The sequence below is a fragment of the Artibeus jamaicensis genome, unplaced genomic scaffold (genome assembly GCF_021234435.1).
Source record: "Artibeus jamaicensis isolate MK-2021 breed Jamaican fruit bat unplaced genomic scaffold, CSHL_Jam_final scaffold_847, whole genome shotgun sequence".
NCBI lineage: Eukaryota > Metazoa > Chordata > Mammalia > Chiroptera > Phyllostomidae > Artibeus > Artibeus jamaicensis.
The window spans coordinates 16,247,993-16,268,031 of NW_026522057.1; the positions used below are offsets into that span (position 1 = coordinate 16,247,993).

General features: G+C 43.2%; 2 protein-coding genes across 5 annotated transcripts; both read left to right on the forward strand.

The window, feature by feature from the left end:
- Window positions 1–1,381: 1,381 nt before the first annotated feature.
- Window positions 1,382–5,889, forward strand: RSRP1 (arginine and serine rich protein 1). 4 transcript variants are annotated; one of them, XM_037135906.2, is made up of 5 exons: window positions 1,382–1,540; window positions 1,785–2,364; window positions 3,539–3,690; window positions 4,918–4,998; window positions 5,499–5,889. In XM_037135906.2, exons 2-5 carry the CDS (start codon window positions 1,848–1,850, stop codon window positions 5,613–5,615), a joined length of 867 nt encoding a protein of 288 aa, XP_036991801.2. In that variant the 5' UTR covers window positions 1,382–1,540; window positions 1,785–1,847; the 3' UTR covers window positions 5,616–5,889. The 4 variants fall into 4 exon arrangements, 1 of the variants encoding a protein (XP_036991801.2); XR_008390702.1 differs by lacking the exon at window positions 5,499–5,889 and having other exon boundaries at window positions 3,539–4,786; XR_008390703.1 differs by lacking the exon at window positions 5,499–5,889 and having other exon boundaries at window positions 3,539–4,472.
- A 5,044-nt stretch (window positions 5,890–10,933) lies between these two features.
- SYF2 (SYF2 pre-mRNA splicing factor) lies at window positions 10,934–19,682 on the forward strand. The gene is made up of 7 exons (XM_037135960.2): window positions 10,934–11,038; window positions 11,260–11,370; window positions 13,740–13,865; window positions 14,539–14,656; window positions 15,004–15,094; window positions 15,871–15,969; window positions 18,935–19,682. Exons 1-7 carry the CDS (start codon window positions 10,943–10,945, stop codon window positions 19,098–19,100), a joined length of 807 nt encoding a protein of 268 aa, XP_036991855.1. The 5' UTR covers window positions 10,934–10,942; the 3' UTR covers window positions 19,101–19,682.
- The last annotated feature ends 357 nt before the right edge of the window (window positions 19,683–20,039 follow it).

Sequence of the window (20,039 nt, forward strand, 5' to 3'; positions counted from 1 at the left end):
TGGGGCATGTCATCAGGGACAGTGAACTACCAGGCCATGGTTAAACTTCACATTTTATTTTATTAACTTATTTTTAGAGAGAGAAGAAAGGTATAAAGAAAGGGAGAGAAACATCAATGTGTGAGAGAAACAGATCTGTTGCTTCTCGAAAGCCCCTACTTGGCTTGCAGCAATCCAGGTGTGTGCCCTGACCAGAACTCAACTGGCAACCTTTAGGTTCGCAGGTTGGAGCGCAATCCACTGAGCCACACCAGCCAGGGCTAAACTGCATATTTTAAACTCATTTTTTCTGTCCATTCAAACAGCTTCATTAGAACTTTCAGCAAAAATTCCCAGTAGATGACAGTCTTCTCAGTTCATTTGTAATAGCACATGTTTCTAAAGAAACAGTCCTAAGTGTTCCCATCAGGATACTTCCTCAGAGATGCGGATGATACTGTGGAGTGGACAATGCCAAGCAAGGGTGATCACATGGGTGTGTGCAGATTTCGCGGTAAGTTTGGGAATGCGGGATGAAGGTGAGCAAGAGAAAAGTGAGTTCGTATTTCCCTCCAAAGAAAGAGGCTTCCGGAAATGCCACCCAGGACTTGCAAAGCTCATATAATGGTCTCTTCTTACAGATGTGATTAATTCAATGATAACTTATCTCAAGCAATTGTCATGTAGTATTACCAACAAGTATGTATGGAATGTACCCTAATCATAAATCTTTGGAAATAACATACTCCCGGTTGTTTAATTCAACACCAAGCACACTGTCCTTGGAATGACATCTCCAACGTCAATCCGACCCTCTTGTTAAAGATCAATTGTGGGCGTCTTTGCATTGTCTTCACCTTTCTAACATTTACTAGACAAAACATGGAAATACAACTTTTCTAAGTTAATCCTGGATTTTCAGGGATCCTGTGAGTCCTGGAGAGAAGGCCGCGGTCAGGCAGCCTGGGGAGTTGGGACGTGGCTGTCCTCTCCCATAACGGGCCTGACACAGGTCAGCAGAAAGTGGGACGGAAGTGTCTATGAAATTTCGGCCCAGTCTGAGCTGCCCATAAGTTCAGGAAGCGACTCAGAAAGCCTGAGCCCGATAGAGAGTCCTGGACGCCGGCGTCCCGCTGCGGGCAGGACCGCCTTATCCGGTTTCACCTACCCAAGAAAACAAAACAAGCACAGCACGTCCTGTACCTGGGCTGAACACCTCCGCCCCCGCGGCTAAGTCGCGCATGCGCGTCCTGGAGCTGTGGCGCGAAGCGGGGGCGGGGGGTGGGGGCTGGGAGAGGAGAAAAGGAACAGAGGGCGGCGGTTGGGCGACACAGAAGCCACACCCACGCATCAACGTCTCTGCGCATGCTCCGTACGTCAGCTTCTGGTACTTTCGACGCGTCAGCGGTCCTCCCTGCTCAGTTCACTCCTGGTCGCAGAAGGTGGAGGTTGTGGTTTCTCGCTCAGGAGGAGCTGCGAACGTTCCCTCTTCGTTCTTAGCTGTGGAAGGAAGGTGTCCGTTGGGCCTTTCTCTCTGCCCTAAACGAAGTGCGGGTGGCTTGTAAGTTTCCTGGTGGCGGGGTCGGAATCACGGGGACCTCCGCGTGGGTAGTAAGGAAAGTGGGGAGTTCTGCATGGCGCAGAAAGGGGGGGGCTGCTGGCGTTGCCGCAGGGCCGGTGTCTGGCGTGGATAGGGCTCCGGGTTGGCGAGTCTCGGTTCCTTTCTCGACCTCCCCCTCCCCCGCCGACCGCAGGCTTTGCTTCCGGGAGTTCACTTCCTTCCCCCCTCCCCCTCTCCTGTTCAGTTTAGGAACCGCATTTTCGAGAAGGATTTTGGAAGGCAAGAAAGCTTCCAGCCGTAGGCCAAGATGCCCAACTATGTGAACGATATGTGGCCGGGGTCACGCGATGAGTCCCCGTCGGCCTCGGGCCGGTCCAGCCGGCTGTCGTCGGCGGCTGGGAGCCGCTCTCCCAGAAGCTCGCGGTCCCGATCCAGCGTCTCCAGTCGGTGGTCGTCCAGCAGTCGGAGCCGGCGCAGGAGCAGGTCCAGGTCTCGGTCCCGAAGACGCCACCAGAGGAAGTACAGGCGGTATTCGCGGTCCTACTCGCGGAGCCGCTCGCGATCCCGTAGCCGCCGGCGGTACCGGGAGAGTCACTACGTCGTCTCCAGGAGGTATTACCGGTCTCCGTCTCCCTCGCCGGACCGATCCCGTAGCCGGTCCCGCTCTCGGGGGCGGTCGTATTACCGAAGGGCCTACGCGGTCACGCGGGGGCGCCGCTACTATGGCTTTGGTCGCTCCGTCTACCCGGAGGAGCACAGGAGTTGGCGGGCGAGATCCAGGACGAGGTCGCGGAGCCCAACGCCGTTTCGCTTAAGTGAAAAAGGTGAGTCCGAGGCGCCCACTTCGCTTCTCCCTAGGCACCTTTTTACAGGTGTGGCGACGGTGTGAGTAGGCTAGAGAACCAAGGTTGCTATGTTTTCTCCTTCGGTGTTTGAAATCTAATAGTTGGGAGGAAGGAGGGGAGGAGGACATTATTGGCAGGCTAACAGTTAAAAAACCACACTATAGTTGACACCCGGTGTTTAAACGGGCACCAGTTCTTACCCTTTGGGATTAAATTGTAGGTGTTAATTGGCTCAAGATGGAGGTAATCTTTTCTCCTGGTGGCTGGCACTTAGTGGAGTCCTGTAAATGTTAGTGACTTAGTTCACCTGTCGCAAGGTTTTACTAATAAGTTAATCATTGAACAGGAAGAATAGTACAAAAGCTTTTTTTTACACAAGCCTGAGCTTAATCACTTAAGTCAGAAAGCCTAACCTTACTTATATCACCTGAAAGGCAGCGTCTTACGTGTGTGTCAGGGTGCTTCACATTCCTGTGGCTCTAGAAGCCAGCAGTCTTAAGGATACGGAGGACTCTTCTTTGGTCCAGGGCTTAAGAAGCCGGGGCCCGGGAAGGAGACTTGACTGTGGGTAGTGAATATGCATACAACGTACAGATGATTTGTTATAGAATCGAACACCTGAAGGTGATGTAATTTTATTAGCCAGTATTATTCCTGTAAATTTAAAAAATTAAATGACATGTGATTTCCTTTTTAAAAAGTAAATAAAAAATTAAATTTTGTTTGTGTTTTAAAAACAAATGGCTTCTGGGATAGGATTATGGAAGAGAAAGCATGATAGGTAAAAATGAAAACTAAGTCTAAAAATGGATTTAGTAATTTATCAGTATTGGTTCGTTAGTTGGGACAGTTGTACTGTGTAAAACGTTTTTGAAATCAAAAATGTTCAGAACACGTGTAAAGGAAGGCAAAACAGTATGAAATTCAGGCTTTTGGTAAGGAAAACTTTAGATTATTTTAGGGATGCTTATTTTCCTCAGCAAAAACAGGCAGGGAATTTTTCCCCATGAGTAAGGATATGTTTTTATACATGGAGATGAAATGTTAACATTTTGGTTTTGCTTTTCAAAAATAAATGCGAACTTATTTTGTGATTCTGAGTCCTCTTGGGGAAATGCTGCCAGGATTAAGAGATGCCTTGTTTGTTTTGTAGATCGAATGGAGCTGTTAGAAATAGCGAAAGCCAATGCAGCAAAAGCCCTAGGAACAACCAACTTTGAATTGCCCCCTAGTCTCAGAGTTGTTCCTGTATTGAAGGAAACAAACCATGAAACAATCATACCAAATAAAGGTGCAAAGTTTGAGGTAAGTATTCTAGGTTTATCCAGACAAAATCTTGAGAAAGCTACTTCCAGAAAGATCTGATTAGCATTTTTATTTGATTTACTCTGAACTACATTTGAGAAAGGCTAGCTAAATATTTATTAAAGTCAAGATAGCAGGTCTGACAATACTTACTCTCTCCCATGAAAATAGACTTAACAACCTTTATTTTTAGTTGACAGAATATTGCTTTCATGATTGTAGGTGGTAGTTTGATTCTATTTAGTTAACCAAAGAATTTTCCTAGTCTCTATTTATCTGTAGTTTTCATTTGCAGCATTATGTTCCCAGAAATTCTGTACTCAACATACAGTATAGTTTATCTGCTTTATTTCTGTCTTATAGAAATCATGAATGTGGTCTCCAGACATTGCTGAAGAAAATCTGTTGGTAATTGATACATGGGCATAAGCATCAGAGGTTTAACTAATTTGAAGTTTATGTTCACACACCGAAAGCTTTAGTATTGGTAGATCCATGTGCATGCTAGAATTTGGGATAGGTGCTGTTTGGATAAGATACAGAAGACCAGTTTTAAACTAAAGTACACTTTGTAATAGTGGGGCATCTGTGATTTAGATGTCCCTTTTGTAATATATGCAATGTATTCCAGATGTTTTGAGAGAATACAGAAGAGGCCTGCTTCACTTGCAGATAAGTTTATTATTCTCCAGAAATAAATGTGCAGGATGTGCATTGGCAAATTGCCCTGTGCTTTTTATGTTGGAACCCAAAGCATAAAATCCAAGCTTTAAGAATTTAAGGTAATTAGGAATTGATAGGCTCAGTTTAAAACAAAAGAAACATTACCTAGATGAATCGATCATTCATACTCAGATATGGGTATACCTGTGTTAGTGCTAGACAATTCTTCAAATGATTAGGTGTCAAACTGGCTAATACATTAGTTCTTGAAAACTAGGTATTGTTACTGACTTACCTTCAGAGTTACTCGAATTTGTACTGGGAATAAAACAGTGCTTTATGGGGATTTGTGTCTTCATCAGGTCCATTTAATGCATCAATTTTGTTGCGGGGGAATCCACAGTACAGTGTTGTTCGGATTGTGTACTGAATGGTTAGATCCCACTTGTTTTATCTTTATAACTAAGTCTGAATGTGGTTGGGTTTCGTATACAGTACTGTAAATCAAAGGTTTTTGGGTTTTTTGTGTATTTTGTTTTTAACGTATTGCCTTTTCCTGTCTAGCTGTCGGAAAAGCTAACAGAAGATGGAACTACAAATGCCAGTGAAAAGTCCTCTCAACAAAAAAGCAGTAGCTTTAATAATGTACGTATGTATCTAAGCCCTGACTACTCAAAAATTGGACTTAGAACATCTATTATGTGGGTTTTTATTTTTGTTGGAAGGCTCATTGTTTTGTCTTTGTAGTGATAATTCAGACCCACTAAACCATGTCATAGAAATCACGTATTTTTATGCTACTTCTACAAGTGACCAGTATAATGGGCTTCTTATATCTAATCTCCACGTCCTCAGTTTGAACATTTTAATATTCTTTTCCAACACCACTATTGTAATATACCCTGCATATGTTTGAATTTACCTGGCACAATTTCTTGAGCAGGTTACAGATGGCGTTTGAGTCAGGTTACAAATGGCATTTGGTTGGTGTCTCTTTAGTTAATTTTGAATCTTAAATAGAATTGTAAACAGATGTTTCAAAAACTTTTTTCTAATATTTTATTTTTAGAGAGGGGAAAGGCAGATATTTTAAGTATGTATAATGTATATGTCTGGGAAGCTGACTCAAATTTCTTCTCTTACAGAATTTTGTAGCAAAGCCAATGCTTCAGAAATCAGCTAAAGCTATTGCTGAAGAGACCTCTTCAGGATCTCCAAAAACCCAGAAAAAAAGTCCGTATGAATTGTGGAAACCTGTTTAAAAAGAACTGATGGCTAAGGTTGCCTGAAATGCACTTTATTGCAAGTTTGTTTTGTATAGCATTATATCTATCATTCCTGTGAGCAATTCAGTGGTGATTGGTAACATTTTAGCTTTCTCTTGCAGATAAGAACACAGATGGACCAGAGGGTTGCATACAGGTGGGAGTCTTTGTATATACGTGTAAATATTTTGTGTACTATCGATTGGTTACACAGAAATTAAATTTATAAGAAACAGTAAATTGTATATATTAATAAAGTTTGTGTTTTTACTATTTGTCTCATTTTATTATGCATATATTATATGATGGGTCATTATTTAATGAAGAAAAAGGAGGTATCTCTTACATAAAGCCTTGCTACTCCTAGATCCATATCCGTAAATTGACAGCGCAGGGCTTGGCTGACCATACCTGAGTTTGTGAGAAATTCTGAATTTCATGTTCCCACTGAGACGTGAATTAGAACCTGAATCTTAACTGTTTCCAGTTGATGTGATAGTCAGAATTTGAGTTCCTGGTATAGTGTTATCCTGGAAGTTGAACACTACAAGTTTTAGGGTAGGAATGGAAACCACCCCTTATTGAGGCAGGAAAATCTGAGGTTATATTAAATGCATCAGGTAGAAATTCTTAATACCGTAGCTGGGAAGAAGCTAGGCACAGTTAAAAAATGAAAGATTACTACAAAGAACTAGAGTTGATACTATAGACATTCATGTAGTAGTTCCTACACATTAATATGTATTAGCACCAAAAATGATTTAAGCCATTTTTAAACCACAAGTGTTATCCTGAATAAAAATGAATGTTTGAATTGAACAAAAGCTGCCAGCCACCTTAATTTATTGTACCTATATGCTGAGGCATAGCAAACAAAACATACCCACAGATACTAGATGAATAGATAGATGAACAGGCTGAAGTTCAGTAGAAGCTTTTTTAAAAAAGATGAGCCCTGGCTGGTGTGGCCCAGTGGATTGAGCACAAGCCCTGAGAACTGAAGGGTGGGAGGTTTGATTGCTAGTGAGGAGGGCACATTCCTGGCTTGTGGCTGGGGTTCTGGTGGGGGTTGGGCATTGAGGGTAAGCAAGAGACAACCCATTGATTCTCTACCTCTTTCCAGTCTCAAAACCTTAAAAAGGCATTGTACCCTTGCTTGTGTGGCTTGGTTGGTTGGAGCATTGTCACCTGTACATGAAAATGTTGAGGCCTCTTTTCCTGGGCAGGGCACATACCTAAGTTGCAGGTTTAGTCCCTGGTCCTGTGTGTATGGGAAGCATCAAGTTGTTTTTCTCACTCAAATCACTAAACATATAGGGGAAAAAAATTCTTTAGTTGAGGTGTCCAACCTGCAGGCCACATGCAGCCCAGGATGGCTGTGAATGCGGCCCAACGAAGAACTTAAAACAGGTTTCTTTTGTGTGACTAATGTTGCAACCTATTTAATGTGTGGTCCAAGACAACACTGCCTCCAGTGTGGCTCGCGCTAAAAGATGCTACCCTGCCAGGGCGATTTAGTTAAAGCTCTCCATTTTACCTGCCCTTTTCAGTAAGCAACCATCCACACATGATTACTTGAAATTCCTCGGTTGTACTAGCTACTGGTTAATTAGTGACAGAGGCTAGAGGTGGCTAGAGGTTAGTGCAGATACTTTTGTAAGAACACTATGTTGGATAGAGCGGCTCTAAATCCGACCTAATGAAATTTGTTTTAACATTTGATGTTAGGGGCAGGGTGAGAAACATTGCTTCTCCCACACCCCCAGCTGGGGACCTGGCCTGAAACCCCCAAGCATGTGCCTTGACTGGGAGTCCGCGAGCAACCTTTTCAATTCACAGGCCTGGCTCAATCTGTTGAGCCACACCAGTCAAGGTGAAACAAAATTTAAATCCTCAATGATTTGCATGTGTACAGTCCTGGACATATAATTGCCGTCATCATTTACACAGCCTTGGTAACATTTTCATTCCTTAAGCCCAGCAGCACTGGTTTGAACAAGGAATTTCTCGGTTGGGGGTATGCAAGAGGCAACCCATTGATGCTCCTCTACCTCTAAAAACAATGAAAAGAGCCACAAGGTTTGATTGGTTTTAAGATTTGTAACTGAAAACGTGGTTAATCTGAGCACCCTTGTTAGTATTAGTTTGGCCAGAAAGTACGTTTAGTTCCTACTGTAAAAGACATTTTTCATTTCCACCAGTAACTTGATGGGAAATACGGCCTGCGCTCATCCACTGCCCGCCAGCCATGGATTTGTATATTTTGAGTATGTCAGCTCTCCCCTGTGTGGTATAACGTTGATTGTTCTCAGTGTCTCCAGCCGATCTCTATCAACTTCCAACTGGCTTACCGGACCGTGGAGCTTCGTCCAAGGCCAGAAATCTCCAGCGTGAAACTCGGTAAAGGTCTTTTGACACGTTCAGTCAGTCACAGCACCTTCTGCATACACTGCACAAATCTGTGTGTGTCTTTGAGTTGCGTTTTTACCTTTCTTGAAATAAAGCATATGTAGAAAATACTGCTTATTTTTTGACATTAAAATGGCTACATAAAAATTCACCAATTTTGATGTTTGTTTTTTTCTTACTGCACACTGATACGACAGTTGTCACAATACAATCTAGCAAAATTACTTTGAGGGTAAACACAGCTAGGTGCTACTAGATCCATCTTATGTAAAAAACCAAACAAGATTTTTTGCGAACCCAATATTTACCCATGCCGTCATCAGAGTCCTGTAGTCCTCAAATGATACGTATAACCTGTTTGTGGATTTTCTGGTTGAAGTTGCGGTGGCTGTTGGGAGTGCAATTCTCTAGAGAAATGCTATTTTTTAAAAACTAGGTCAGTATGACCTATGAAACCTACCCTTACTATTATTATTTTTTGCTTTAAGATTTATTTTTAGAGGGGAAGAGAGGGAGAGAAACCTCAGTGTGTAGTTGCCTCTTGTGTGCCCCATGCTGGCCATCTGGCCAGAAACCCAGGCATGTGCCCTGGCTGGGATTCAAACCAGCAACCTTTGGGTTCACAGGCCAGTACTTGATCCACTGAGGCACACCAGCCAGGGGGGTCCTACCCCTTTTAATCTTTTCCTCCTTTCTTTTTTCCTTTAGTACAAAGGCTTTTTCTTTTCTTTTCTTTTTTTTTTTTAAGAAAGGAGTCTTCGAACAATTCACCATTTTGGAACGAAAGCTTTCCACAAGCATTAATCACTTAAGCCTATCAATGAGGGTTAAACTCTTTAACACTTGAGTTCTGTCATCCCCCATTAGGTTTTTTATATTTTTTTAATTAAATTTTATTTTTTTCAAAAACCTTTTTTTAGATTTTATTTATCTTTAAAGAGAAGGGAAGAAGAGAGGGAGAGAAATATCAGTGTACAGTTGCCTCTCGTGCATCCCCTGCTGGGAACTGGCCTGCAACCTGGGCATGTGCCCTGACTGGGAATCAAACCGTGATCCTTTCATTTGCAGGCCCAAGCTCAATCCACTGAGCTACATCAGCCAGGGCTCCCCACACTAGTTTTTAATTGTCTGTAGGGTTTACAAACTGAAATATCTTAAGATACAAAAGCCACACAATTTTGGAAGAATGGCAGGCTTCTGCCTCAGTACAAAAGTATTAAGGGCATGTGGGGTTGTGGGCCTGTTCCCCAGTTGGTGCTAAGGAGGAAACCTACTGATGTTTCTCTATTTCTTCTTCCCTCCCTTCCCCTGGTCTAAAAGTAAATAAATACTGAGCACGGGCCTGTGAACCAGAGGATCGCAGTTCAATTCCCAGTCGGGGCACATGCTTGGGTTGCAGGCCAGTTCCCAGCAAGGGGACACAAGAGAGGCAACCATACATTGATATTTCTCTCCCTCTCTTTTTCCCTTCCCCTCTAAACATAAAATCTAAAAAAAAAAAAACCCATTCCCTTAAAAAAAAAGTAAATAAAATGTTAGAAAAGGAAAAAAAATGCTGAAGGACAAAACTATGGCAGTTCATTTTTTCTTGGTAAGACTGGGCAGCATAAGTGTGTATATGTCGCAAATTATTATTTTTAAAAGTTCGAATATCACAGCTATTTCTATTCCTCAGAGGCAATTCTTGTAATTAGTATGATGTACATCCTGGATTGTTTTCTGTGTCTATACAAACCTTTTTATATGGATATATTACAAACATCTTTTTTTAAAAGATTTTATTTATTTAGAGAGAGGAAGGGAGAGAAAGAGAGGGAAACAGCAATGTGTGGCTGCCTCTCACCCCCCAGCCCCAGTGGGGGACCTGGCCAAGCCATGCATGTGCCCTGACTGGGAAGCCTGTACTCAATCCACTGAGCTACACCAGCCAGGACTAATGTATTTTTCATGTTAGTACAGTAACATGTTAGTAAGTCCTCACTTAACATCATTGATAAGTTTCTGTGACTGAGCAAAACAACATATAATGAAAGCATTTTACTATAGGCTAATTGATATAGTTAAGTTCCTATGGCATCTTGTCAATGTTATAAAAAATGGCATTGTGAGGTCATCTCCAGGTATATTTGTCTCATATACTATATTTTGAATTCTATGGAAACAGGAAGAAATCAAAACAACTTTCTGTTTTGGTCTTAATAATCAAGAGTGAAAGCAGTATCTTTAGAAAAGTATCTCCGAAAAAATTTGTTCAATGAGCTTTCTTGAATTTAATTTTGTAAGTACTATACCTCAAACTGTTTTTCTTCGTGTTAAATTTTATACCTAGATATCTTTTTATTTGGGGGCTTATTTTTCCATTTTCACATCTAATTAGTGGTTACTAGTGCAGAAAAAATAATTTTCATATATTCCTTTTGTATCCACCACCTTACTGTATTAACTCAAGCACTGTCACTCATTCTGAAAGTTTCCCTGTTGGACTCGGAAGCGGAAACAAGATGAACGTTTCTGCGCTGCCCGTTTACAAAGTTGATGCGGGAAAATGGAAAATGAACAAAGAAATACCTTACGCTACTGAGGGAATTAAAATGGTGCCATATGATAGTTAAGGGCCTACGTGGTAGTCAAGGAAGAACTGCATCGGAGAAGGTGACACTCAGGATAAGCACTTTCTGCTCACGAGAGCAGCACGCATTTGAAGCGACTTTCTACCAAACTCAGGAACGGCCATTTCTCCTTCGCTATGCCCTTCCCACCACCTCCCAGCGTTCTTGCCACCTCACCGCTCTCCTTCTGGTCTTCTGCGGCTGCGCAAGCTCCTGCCCAATCGAAAGCAGCTCACTGCTAGAAGGAGCAGGGATTGGTCCCAAGCTTCTGATGTTACCGGGAAAGGGCGGGACTTACTGTCGGATATGAAATATCTAGCGGAAGGCAAGCGGAAGTGTCGGGTTGTTGCCGGAAGTCGGGAGAGGGAGGTTGTGATGGCGGCTGCGGCTCTTACCCAGAAGGTAAGTGTTGCTGGCTATATCTAAGGGTTTTTGCGAAGGAAGTTACCAGGGTGCGGCAGGGGAGGAGGAGGTCCTGGGTGCCGGGCCAGGGAGTAGTAGACACTATGGGGTCGAGGTAGCGAGTGAGGGCCCAGCGCGGCCTCTCGGACAGGCAGGGAATTGCCTGGGCAGCTCCGAGGAGAAGCTGTATAGGCCCTGCCAATAGTCTGTTCTTGTCGCAGATGAGGGTGGACAGCGCGGAAGAGGGACAACCCCTCGCGGCGGCGGAGGAGCTGGCCGCCCAGAAGCGCGAGCAGAGACTGCGTAAATTCCGGGAGCTGCATCTGAAGCGGGTGAGTAGCGCCAGCTGAGATCTGTCATTGGTCGGGCTCTTGAGCGTGTGTGGACGACAAGTCGCATCAGCGAGCCTAACAGACCGCAGAGCTGAATGAAAGATACCTCCCCATGTTTGTCCATCCTGGCAGCACATTGTGATTACTTTTGAAAATACAGTCGATCCTGAAACAACCCCTGGATTAGGGGCGCTGACCCTCGCGCAGGTGAAAATCCACATATAACTTGGATCAGCTGTCGGCCCTTCGACATTATATAGGCTGAACTAACCATGCAGGATGAAAACAGTATTAGTTACACATGAGTTTTCGACTGTGCTGGGGCAGCACCCATAACCCCCGTGTTGCTTAGGGTCCCCTGTATTTTTGGTCCGCGGCTGGGAATGTGAAAACCTGTGGATAGGAAGGGCCGAATGTATTTAGGTACTGAAAAATATCTGGTTTAAGTGGACCCTTGCAGTTTAAAACTACGTTGTCCAAGGGTCAGCTGCACACACACTTGCTCCACCCCGTCTTACTGACATCTGATTTAACTAATCTGGGCTAAGTTTGGGAGTCTCTAATGCTAACAGCCTCTTTGCTGTATTCTAACAACCTCTTCATTTTACCTAGGGAAATGTGTATAGCTTGAGACTGGAAGAAACTTGTCCAATGTTAATAAGAGAGCTGGTTGCCCCTTCATCCAATAATAATCAGCAAATCTCTGAAAGTCTATAGTGTTACTGGTTTATTTAGCTAGTGAGTGGGGAACCACATGATTAAGACAAGGCCTCTTCTGTTAAGAGGTGAGAACTTTATAGCTAGAAATTATGTCATAGTAAGTGCCATGCTAGAGTTAGGAACAGAGTGCCCTGGGAGTATAGGTGAGAGGTTAATACAGGGTGAGGGGTTTCGGGGAGTGCCTTGTATAAGACACTTAAACTACTGTTTAAAAGATGAGTAAGGTGTTAATAGACAAAGAAGTTGGAGGAATAAATATCCAAGTAGAGGGAACAAATGGAGAGGAAGAGAATTCATGTTAGGGAAAAAGAGTCCAGCAAAAACTGGCTGCAGTTGGAGCTGAGAAGGGGGCGGGCACAGGGCGGGGCTGCAGTGGGGCAGTGAGTGGTTGAAGCGGCTCTAGCTTCTTTCACTTGAAGTGACCTGACAGACAGCCTGGCCATGGTTCCACCAAACCCCAACATTTGTCTGACTGTTGGAGTCAGACAAAAATAAGACTTCAAACCACAGAAATGACCACACCCTGCTCTTCTACTAACATCCTACACTATTATTACTAAATAAACCATTAATCCTGCCTCGCATGTCGAAACTTAAGATGCTCAATCATAGAATGCCCTGTCTTCCTGACAGTGCCAGTGCGGAGCACAGCCTTGCTTCCATGAATTTTCACCCCCAGTCACCTGCTACAAACCCAAATCCTACAACTAGCTCCTCCTAAAACCCTCTCACTGAAATGCCTGCAGTCCCCTAGTGTGCAGTCTCCTTAAGTGCAGCAGACACAACTTTGACTTCAGGTGTGTTCTTGGGGTTTTCACCTGGAGGGCATTGCCAGAGTTAAGAGTGACCAAGGGATGCTAGTTGAGAGGAGTACTCTGCTCCCAAAAGTTAGTCTCATCCAGAATTAAACACTTAAATATTTACCTGGATGTGGAAAGAACACCTGGTGGGGAATTAGGAGACCTGGTATCCTGCACTTGCTGCCACCAGCCTGTGACCTAAGAGACACCTAACATCCTTTGTCTTTGAGATGATGTGCTCATGTTGTTTTAAAACAGACTCTTTACAGAGTAGTCCAAATGGAACATTTCATTTGCCATAATATAAACTGTTGAAATATTTTAAGAGGACAGGGGATTTGGAAAGATCAGAGATGTTAAGATAGATATTAAAGCCCCAGCACCAGATTGAAGCTTTTCCTTGAATTAATCAGGATTAAGAGAGCATTGAAAGTAGAACATCTTTCTCATGTGATTTAATATTATTTCTAGTTATCCGAAGTGCATTTAGTGCCACTGCAGTAGTCCTTCCCCACTTCCAGATACCTTCTCCCATCCAACCCTAAGGGTCCTGCCTGCTCAGAGGGACCGCACAGCTGTACAGAGACGAGGCTGACACGAACCCCAGGCCCCCGGAGCAGCAAAGCAGTGCAGTCCGGCACGTTTGTCTTGACTTCATACAAATGCTGACCTGGTTAGACAGTTCCCTTGCTGTCAAAGGATTCTGAAATCCTTTGATGGCTCTTTCTTGCTCTTAGGATAAAATGAGGTCCTCTTGTCAGTGTGCCTTACCTGACCCTCAAAGAAGGCAAGATCTGTTTGGATTGACTTTCATGTTTCAGCTACAAACTTTCTGTGTTGTGGTTTTAGAATGAAGCCCGTAAATTAAATCACCAGGAAGTTGTGGAAGAAGATAAAAGACTTAAGTTACCTGCAAATTGGGAAGCCAGAAAAGCTCGTTTGGAGTGGGAACTACAGGAAGAAGAAAAGAAAAAGGTTAGGAACGCCTGTGCTGTCTTCATAAGTGGGTTACTCAGTCTTTCTGTTGCACTGACACGGTAGAGCTTGGCGGCTCTGTACACTGGCTCCGGGGCCAGACTGACGGGGCTCAGATCCCGGCTCTGCCTTTTCTAGCTGCAGCACTTTGGGTGAGTTACTTACCCTGCCTGTGCCTCTGTTTTCTCATCTGTAAAATTTGCATTGTAATAATAATGGTTAATTATGAGTTAAAATGAGTTAATACATTTAAAACAGGTTCTGACACCTGATAAACACTGAATAAATATTATTTTTAAGACTTTATTTATTTGGAGAGAAGGGAAGGGAAGGAGAAGGAGAGGGAGAGAAACATCATTGTGTGGTTTCCTCTTGTGCACCTCATACTGGGGACCTGGCTGGGAATTGAACCCGCTGCTCTTTGAACTGAACTGGCAGCCCTTAGGTTTGCAGTCCAGTGCTCAATCCACTGAGCCATACCAGCCAGGGTGTGATTTTTTTATTTGGTGTGCTTATTTCTTAAATACCATAGCAGATTCCTGAAATTTCTTTGAATATTAATTATTATTTCGAAAATATTGCTAGATATCTTTATTCAATCTTTCTTAATTTAAAATAGATCAAATAATTGCTTGTATCATAATTGCAAGTTTCAGCTTCTCTTTCTTTTTAGGAATGTGCAGCAAGAGGGGAAGACTATGAGAAAGTGAAGTTACTGGCGATCAGTGCAGAAGATGCAGAGAGGTGGGAGAGGAAAAAGAAGAGGAAAAATCCTGACCTGGGATTTTCAGGTAAACTTAGCCTTTACTTATTGAACAGGCCTGTTAGATAAGCACTGCCTTCAGTGTTTCTGGTTTTTGAAAGGATACGCCCCTTCAGGGATAGTCTCTGGGGGACAGAAACCGGAGAAAAACACAAGTGTGTCTCCTAGGGGAGCGGTAAAGGCTGTACTTAGATCAGCTGGGTTCTTTTATTCTTCGTGGTAAAGTTAAGGTGTGTATTCTTGGCATCTTCAGGATGATACTGTGCTTAGATTGGTGCCTTGTGTATATATTACTACTAAGAATTTTGCTTTTTCCCTGCGTAGTAATGACCAGACAAGGAAGTATATTGTCTCTGGTTCTCATTTTACCTTTAGATTACGCTGCCGCCCAGTTACGCCAGTATCATCGGTTGACCAAACAGATCAAACCCGACATGGAAGCGTACGAGAGGCAGAGAGAAAAGCAGTAAGTGGATGGGACTAATGCCGGGTGGTGGTTTTTTTCCTCTCATTCTGAGGTAACACAGATACATTTATGTGTGTGTATAGATACGTATACACACACAAACACAGACACATAAACAATGCTTAGGTGACGCTCAGGTGTGGGCTGTCGAACAGCAGTCTAAGAATGATTTCTGGTTTTAAAACACTGTTGCTCACTCCACAGCAATTAAGCTCACCACTCAGCTGTCTTTCTGGCTGGGCATTCGAAGACTGGGTGTTGAGCGGTTAACACCCAGATTATCATCGTCACTCGGGTGTTATTTTAGGAGGCAGAATGCTTCATTACCAGCACGTCTGAACTTTTTAACAAAGGGCCAGATAGTATTTTAGGCCGTGTTGACTGCATGGCCTCTGTCACAGTGACCCAAGTCCGCTGTGATGTGAGGGCAGCGTGGAGGACACGGAAACAGGTGTGTGTGGCTGTGTCCTCGCGAAGCTCCCAATACAGGGGCTGTAGCTGGCTGACCCCTGTTTCCGCGAAAAGAGAAATAACCTGAACTTGGAAGCAAGTCCTTTGACCTCTGGCCCTTGGCTCTTCGTCTGTAGGACGAAGGTGTCAGAGTAAGTGACTTACAAGGCCCCTTCTAATTCTGTATTATTTTTTTAAGTTAAGGTAGGATCCCACAGTAAATACATGTATACATTTTATCTCATTGTGAATGGCTGTTTAGTTTGAAATTTGAAGATATGGAGCACTTGTGGTATTACTGTAAGTCCGTTTTACTGTCTTTTCAGTGGAGAAGAGTTTTTCCCAACATCCAATAGTCTTCTCCATGGAACACACGTGCCTTCCACACAGGAAATTGACAGGATGGTCACAGATCTGGAAAAGCAGTAAGTACTCACTCAGTACAGCAGTGTGGAACTGTCAATGCGTAGTGGCGAAACGGAAAAAATAAGCCTAGAATGAATTAAATAGATATTATACTTGCTAATTTCTAGCTTAGCCTCTTTTATTCATGTAGTTGAATTTTTATGAGAGTTTATTTGAGCCAAACTGATGACCCGTGCCATGAAGCCGGATCTCAGATGCTCTGGGAAAATTATTCTTCTTTAAGAAATTGTGTGTACCAGTCACTGCTAATGGATTTGAAGAAGTAAGAATGTTTTAGTATTCTTTTTTAAGAATACTAAAGAATACTTTAAGAATACATTTTTTCTTTTTAAAAACTTTTATTTATTGATTTTAGAGAGAAGGAAGTGGGGAGAGAGAGAGAGAGAGAGACGTTGGTTTATTGTTCCATTTATTTATGCATCATTGGTTGTTTCTTGTACGTGCCCTGACCGAGATCCAACCTGCAACCTTGGCGCACCAGGACGACGCTGTAACCCACTGAGCCGCCCAGCAGGGCCACACTTGTGTTTCTTAATACTGATAGGGGTGAATATTAGGCAGAGCAGAATGAATTTGTATTTTAGGAGCTAATGCACATGGAGTATTGAGAATAGTGTCTATCACATACTGTGTATTCCATATTAGCTGCGGTGGTTATTAACATAATTATTGTAATCATTTTAAGTAAAACTTCACGTGTCCAGTTTCTAACAGTGCCATCATGCTCTTTTAGAAGCGTTCTGAAGATGAGTTAGTCCTGGATTTCATGGTACTTCGGGTTGTGCTGTTACTTAGCAGTTTCAACTTGATCTTGATGAAAACTGTTCCCTCCTCTAAAGTATACTATTCTTTTATTTTTTAAATATAGTTTATTGATTATGCTTTATAGTTGTCCCACTTTTTCTCCCTTTGCCCTCTGCCCAGTACCCCCATTCCCTGCAGCAGTCTTCCCCCCGCCTCCCCATGTCCATGGGCTGTGCATTTAAATTCTTTGGCTATTCCATTTCCTATATTATTTTTAACATCCCCCTGTCTGTTTTGTACCCACCAATTTGTACTGAATCACCTGTACCTTTTCCCCCTTCCCCCCCTTCCCTCCCAGCTGATAACCCTCCAAATGATCTCCATATCTATGATTCTATTCTTATTCTGCTTGTTTTTTAGATTCAATTCTTGATAGTTGTATATCTCTTGCCATTTTAACGTTCATAGTTTTTATCTTCTTTTTCTTATATAGTTCCCTTTAACATTTCATATAATAATGGCTTGGTGGCGATGAACTCCTTTAGTTTTACCTTGTCTGGGAAGCATTTTATCTGCCCTTCCATCCAAAATGATAGTTTGCTGTTTGCTGGGTAGAGTAATCTAGGTTTAGGTCCCTACTGTTCATCACTTTGAGTACTTCTTGCCAGTCTCTCCTAGCCTACAAAGTATCTTTTGAGAAATCTGGTGACAGTCTTATGGGAAATCCTTTGTAGGTAACTCTCTGCTTTTCTCTTTTAAGATTCTCTCTTTAACATTTGGCATTTTAATTATGGCGTGTTTTGGTGTGGTCCTCTTTGGGTCCAAGTTGTTTGAGATTTTCTGTGCTTCCTGGAATTGTGTGTCTATTTTCTTCACCAAATTAGGGAAGGTTTTTTTTTGTTGTTGTTATTTTTTCAAATAAGTGTTCAGTTTCTCGGTCTTCCTCTTCTCCTTCTGGCACCCCTGTGATTCGGATGTTGGTTAGTTTGAAGATGTCCCAGAGGTTTCTTATTCTATTCTCATTTTTTTGAATTTTTGTTTTTTCTTGCTGCTCTTATTGAATGTTTTTTCTTCCTTATGTTCCAAATCGTTGATTTGAATCTCAGCTTCATCCTTTCCACTGTTGGTTCCCTGTAGGTTTTTATTTCACTTAGTGCAACCTTCGTTTCTGCCTGGGTCTTTTTGATGGCGTTGAAGTACCCAGTGAGGTCCTGGAGCATCCTGATAACCAGTGTTTTGAACTGTGCATCTGATAGGTTGCTCATCCGCATTTCATTTCGTTCTTTTTCTGGAGTTCTGTCTTTTTTGGTCTGCCAAACAAAAAAGTTTGGCAGACAAACTCTTCAGTTTGTCTCCTCAGTTTGGCAGCCTTCCTGTGTTTGTGCATTAGGTGGAGCTGCTTTGAGTCGATGTCTTAGTAGTGTGGTCTGCTGTGGAAGGTCACCTGTAAGTTGTGTGGGCTGGGTTCTTAGATTTCACTGCCGCGGCTCCGTGTCGGGGAGGGCTCCCAGAGCGGGCAGCGCCGCAGCCTGGCCTCCAGAGGGTGCCCCAGAGGAAGCTGTCTCCCAGGCGCTGGCCCCCTTGCCTGTCTCTTCACTTTTCTCCTTCTCCCTGTGCGCTACGTGGGCCCTTCCAGCCGTTGCCCTGGTGCTGGATCCCAGTGGTTGGGTCTGCTTGAGTCCTAAGTCTGTTGAGGGCCTTTTAAGAGCAATCGCTTGAGAATCCCACAGTCTCTTCTGCTGCCCCAACCCCCAATGGGTTTTTGTGGCCAGAAGTTACGGGGGTTTATCTTTCTGGCATTGGAACCCTGGGCTGGGTGGTCTGGTTTGGGGCTGGGATCACTTGCTCCTAAAAGTATCTTCCCCGATTTTTATCTGCCACGCAAGAGTGTGGGACCGCCCACTCCCCTCCTCTCCACACTTCTCTGTGCCTCCACCCCTCCTACCTCCTGGGTGAATGTGGCTTTAAATGCTCGGTTGTCGTATGTCCATACAGCTCAATTTTCTGACAGACCTGGGTGATGCTTGTTTTGTAGTCCAGTTGTAATTTTTCTGTGGGTATGTGTGGAGGCGAAGTGTTTACCCGTGTCTTCATCTTGGCCGGAAGTCTGTACTCCTCCAAAGTGTACTGGTTCTGTTCTTAACTATTTGTCCATGTTCTGTGAAGACCCTCAAGGAAGGCAAATTTTAGATTTCATAAGTTATTTTCTTTTTCCCTCAGAATTGAAAAACGAGACAAATACAGCCGGAGACGACCTTATAATGACGATGCAGATATCGACTACATTAATGAAAGGAACGCCAAATTCAACAAGAAGGCAGAGAGGTTCTATGGGAAATACACAGCTGAAATTAAACAGAATTTGGAGAGAGGAACAGCTGTCTGATCTCCTCCAGGAACTGTTTTTAGAAGCTTGAGAATCGAGTGAAAGGTTCTGCCAGCAAATTGCAGTTCTATTCAGAGTTACACCAGTGAACCAGAACTCGTTTTATGTCTTCCCACCCAGAATTTTCAATAAATGTCTTTTCTTAAACATATATTTCCAAATTTTTGTGCTTGGATATAAGATGTATTTCTTGTAGTGTGCTTGTTTTGTAATCATCTACTTTGTATAAATTCTAATTACATTATTTTTCTATGTATTTTAAATGTGTGATTATTTAATCTTTGAAACACTTTGGGCTTAAGATTGCTGGTGGAAAATGTAAACTCAGTCTTGTTGCTTTGAATAATGTTAGGAATTTGACAGCCTCGAGCTGGTCTCAGGAATTACATGGGGCGGTGGCCGCTGAAGCCGAGGACAGAGAGGAGGAAGGTGGCGGCGGCTCCTGGAGGGCGGGCGTGGTCGTGCCCGGGGCCCTCCTGGCCCAGTGGGGGGAGTAACAACTGTCCTGCCATGAGTGCTGACTGTGCGCTGTCCCCCTTTTACAGAGCAAATGATGCTGTGGAATAAAATTCCTACGAAGCCTTCTGCTTATTTTTTTTAAAAAGTTGTGTATATATATATACACACACACATAAATACACGTCTATTTCATAAACTTTTTTTATATGGAAAATTTCACACACTCAAAACAGGATGATACAATGCACCCCATATACCTAATACCCAGTTTAGATCACACAGGTGAAGCCTGGCGTTGTAGCAGCCGTTTTGTGCCATCAAGTAACAAGCTCATGAGGTGGAGAGTCACCGCTGAGAGTGGCTGACGGGGACCCCACTGGCTTTGCTGAGCGGCTGCGCCGGTCCAAGTGCCTGCCTCTCGTCTCCCTGTGTTAGGACACTAAATAAATGTATGACCAATGCATGATTCAATTTCAGGAC

Bases quoted from the DNA above. Each gene is read 5' to 3' on its own strand.
- RSRP1 (XM_037135906.2), top strand. From the start codon at position 1,848: ATGCCCAACTATGTGAACGATATGTGGCCGGGGTCACGCGATGAGTCC. The intron at 2,365-3,538 runs GTGAGTCCGAGG...TTTGTTTTGTAG, and splicing joins GTTTCGCTTAAGTGAAAAAG to ATCGAATGGAGCTGTTAGAA. The intron at 3,691-4,917 runs GTAAGTATTCTA...TTTCCTGTCTAG, and splicing joins ATAAAGGTGCAAAGTTTGAG to CTGTCGGAAAAGCTAACAGA.
- SYF2 (XM_037135960.2), top strand. From the start codon at position 10,943: ATGAAATATCTAGCGGAAGGCAAGCGGAAGTGTCGGGTTGTTGCCGGA. The intron at 14,657-15,003 runs GTAAACTTAGCC...TTTTACCTTTAG, and splicing joins TCCTGACCTGGGATTTTCAG to ATTACGCTGCCGCCCAGTTA. The intron at 15,095-15,870 runs GTAAGTGGATGG...CTGTCTTTTCAG, and splicing joins GAGAGGCAGAGAGAAAAGCA to TGGAGAAGAGTTTTTCCCAA.